Genomic DNA, 2,184 nt, shown 5'->3' on the forward strand with positions numbered 1-2,184 from the left:
GGTCAGTCAGCGTTGTTACGGTATAGTTTGGTTTCTTGGCTGATCATGAGTTTTACATCTACAGTGCATGATTACATTCATCGCCTTTCAACCTTGAATTTATTTTTTTATGCAAGATGGCAAGGACATTTATACATGAATGGGCGTAATATTGGTGCTATTCGCTTTTCTGACCATGGATGCGCTTGTACATGTAAGTCGGTCGCTTAGACAGATCTAAAGCTGCAGTAAGTCCCAAAATGTCTAACTCAATTGAAACAATTTTGACACAAACTAAAAGATTTGGATAATTCTATTACTCTGAATGCCATAAACGTTCACAACTAGTAAGGTGTGCTTGCATGCTAATCTACAGCGACAGAAAAGTAAGTAAGCAAGATCTGAAGCCAGAAGTGCTTTATTTCACTTGAACTTAAACATACTGGATTCAAATACTTTTCACGTTCAGTTCTTGACTTGCAGTGCACGGAATAAGACGAATCTGGAGCGAGTCTTGAAGTCGCTTGTCTGCATCATCAAACAAAACGTCGTACACAGCTTTCTGATAGCAGTTGTTGCTGTCAGAAATCATCTTACGAGTGACCACACCAGGGTAATACCTGGTTCTTCCAGGCCAGAAACCAATTACACGCTGACCAGCTTGGACCTCACTGTAACATGCAGGGTGATCAAGTATTACTGCTGTTGAGTCAATCTTGGGTAAGGTGATGGTGTCTCCATCGTCATAATTGATGAATACGGTCGTGGAGGTGGAACTTGTAACGAACCCGCGATAGTATAGACCGTTTGTCCAGCGGGCAAACACTCTGGCGCCCACTGGAAGTGAAAAAATGGGATATTACCAGGAGCCCATCCTGGAGCGTGCAACTTCCATACAGCGTCTGTGAAACGGCGTTTTCACAAGTAGGTTTATTTTTAGACTAGCCCTTCCCGCGAATAAGGTCAAAAAACAAAGTCAGTTACGGTTCGGTGACCCTATGACGTCAGCTTAATTTCTTGTTATTGGTCATCGGGCTCCTGTGGGAGTCTCATTAGCGGGAAATTCAATCTAAAAATAACCTTACTTGTGAAAACGCCGTTGCACAAGTATAGTTAAGTTGCACGCTCCGGGTGATGGGCTCCTGATATTACTTGATGCTGGTCGTTGCACACAGCAAGTGTGTACGTTTAACTGGAACTCAAAAAAGGCAAATTTGGGGAAAAATATTTCGTAAACGAAATGAAACATTTATCGCAGAATTTGCTTTGGACTAGTTTAAAATGCTAAATTGGATATTTTTGGATAAAGTGTTAGCAGATGCCCTTGCGTGATCGTATATATTGTATGGTTTCTGTGAATCATCTGTACTGACCTTCATGAGTTGACCAGTGATCAGGAAAAATCCTTAGCTGACTGACAATGTAAAAGTCCTCGTCGTTGTCATCAAAAGTGACTTTGACACGGTTACCAGAATCCTTATCAGACACGTAACCAATGAAATACTTGTTGCCTCCTTTCCATGTTGCTACCACGTGGTGTCCAATGGCTACGTCATGAGGCACCTTATCGGGAATTACCGCTGAGACATCCGAGATTCTGTGAATGATGGAGTCATTGTCGTCAAACAAAACGTTCACCTGGCCATTTCCAAGTGATAACACTTTACCAGGGTAATACAGGTTGTTAGTCCAACGGGCAATTATCCGATCATCAACTGTAAAGTAAAGAAAGAGACCAACTATAGCACAGTTATAGCAAGTTAAAACGTCACTGTATAAGGAGTAGCTGACGAACCTGGAATAGTACCTCGCTTTCACCCAGCAAAAATTTAGCTCGAAGAAATTAAGACAGAAAGCTTAAGCCATTTGGATAAATATTTAGTACCCACAGTTTTTACGCTTTTATGAAACCTTAGATATGTTGGATGAACCCGAGCAGTGAGGTCGATTTGTTCTAAGTTCGCGCAACCAATTTCTCATATACTTCCTCCAAAGGAAATAACAAAGTCGCCAGCCAAAGAAGCGTCCTGGTTTTACATATATTCAACTCTATAAGACGGACGCGTGGTTCTGGTCCCTCCCGATTTTCCGTCCTTTTACTGGAACTGAATTCCCTACAGGATGGAGACCTCTCTAAGACGAACAACGGACACTTTGAAACCGCCAGAAAACACTTGAGAACTGCTTTTCCGCGTGAAAAATACT

At 41.9% G+C, this 2,184-nt stretch overlaps 1 protein-coding gene across 2 annotated transcripts in view; it reads right to left on the minus strand.

Annotated features, from left to right (window-relative positions):
• Window positions 1-381: 381 nt before the first annotated feature.
• LOC137997654 (uncharacterized) overlaps window positions 382-2,184 on the minus strand; it is a 7,895-nt gene continuing 6,092 nt past the window's right edge. For both annotated transcript variants that reach the window (XM_068843759.1, XM_068843758.1), the window contains 2 exons: window positions 1,353-1,694; window positions 382-816 (listed from right to left, as the gene is read on the minus strand). In XM_068843759.1, coding sequence (XP_068699860.1) covers window positions 428-816; window positions 1,353-1,694 — 731 coding nt within the window. In that variant the 3' untranslated portion in view covers window positions 382-427. The remainder of the gene's footprint in view (window positions 817-1,352; window positions 1,695-2,184) is intronic.

Source organism: Montipora foliosa, chromosome 3, assembly GCF_036669935.1.
Source record: "Montipora foliosa isolate CH-2021 chromosome 3, ASM3666993v2, whole genome shotgun sequence".
In the NCBI taxonomy this organism is placed as follows: domain Eukaryota; kingdom Metazoa; phylum Cnidaria; class Anthozoa; order Scleractinia; family Acroporidae; genus Montipora; species Montipora foliosa.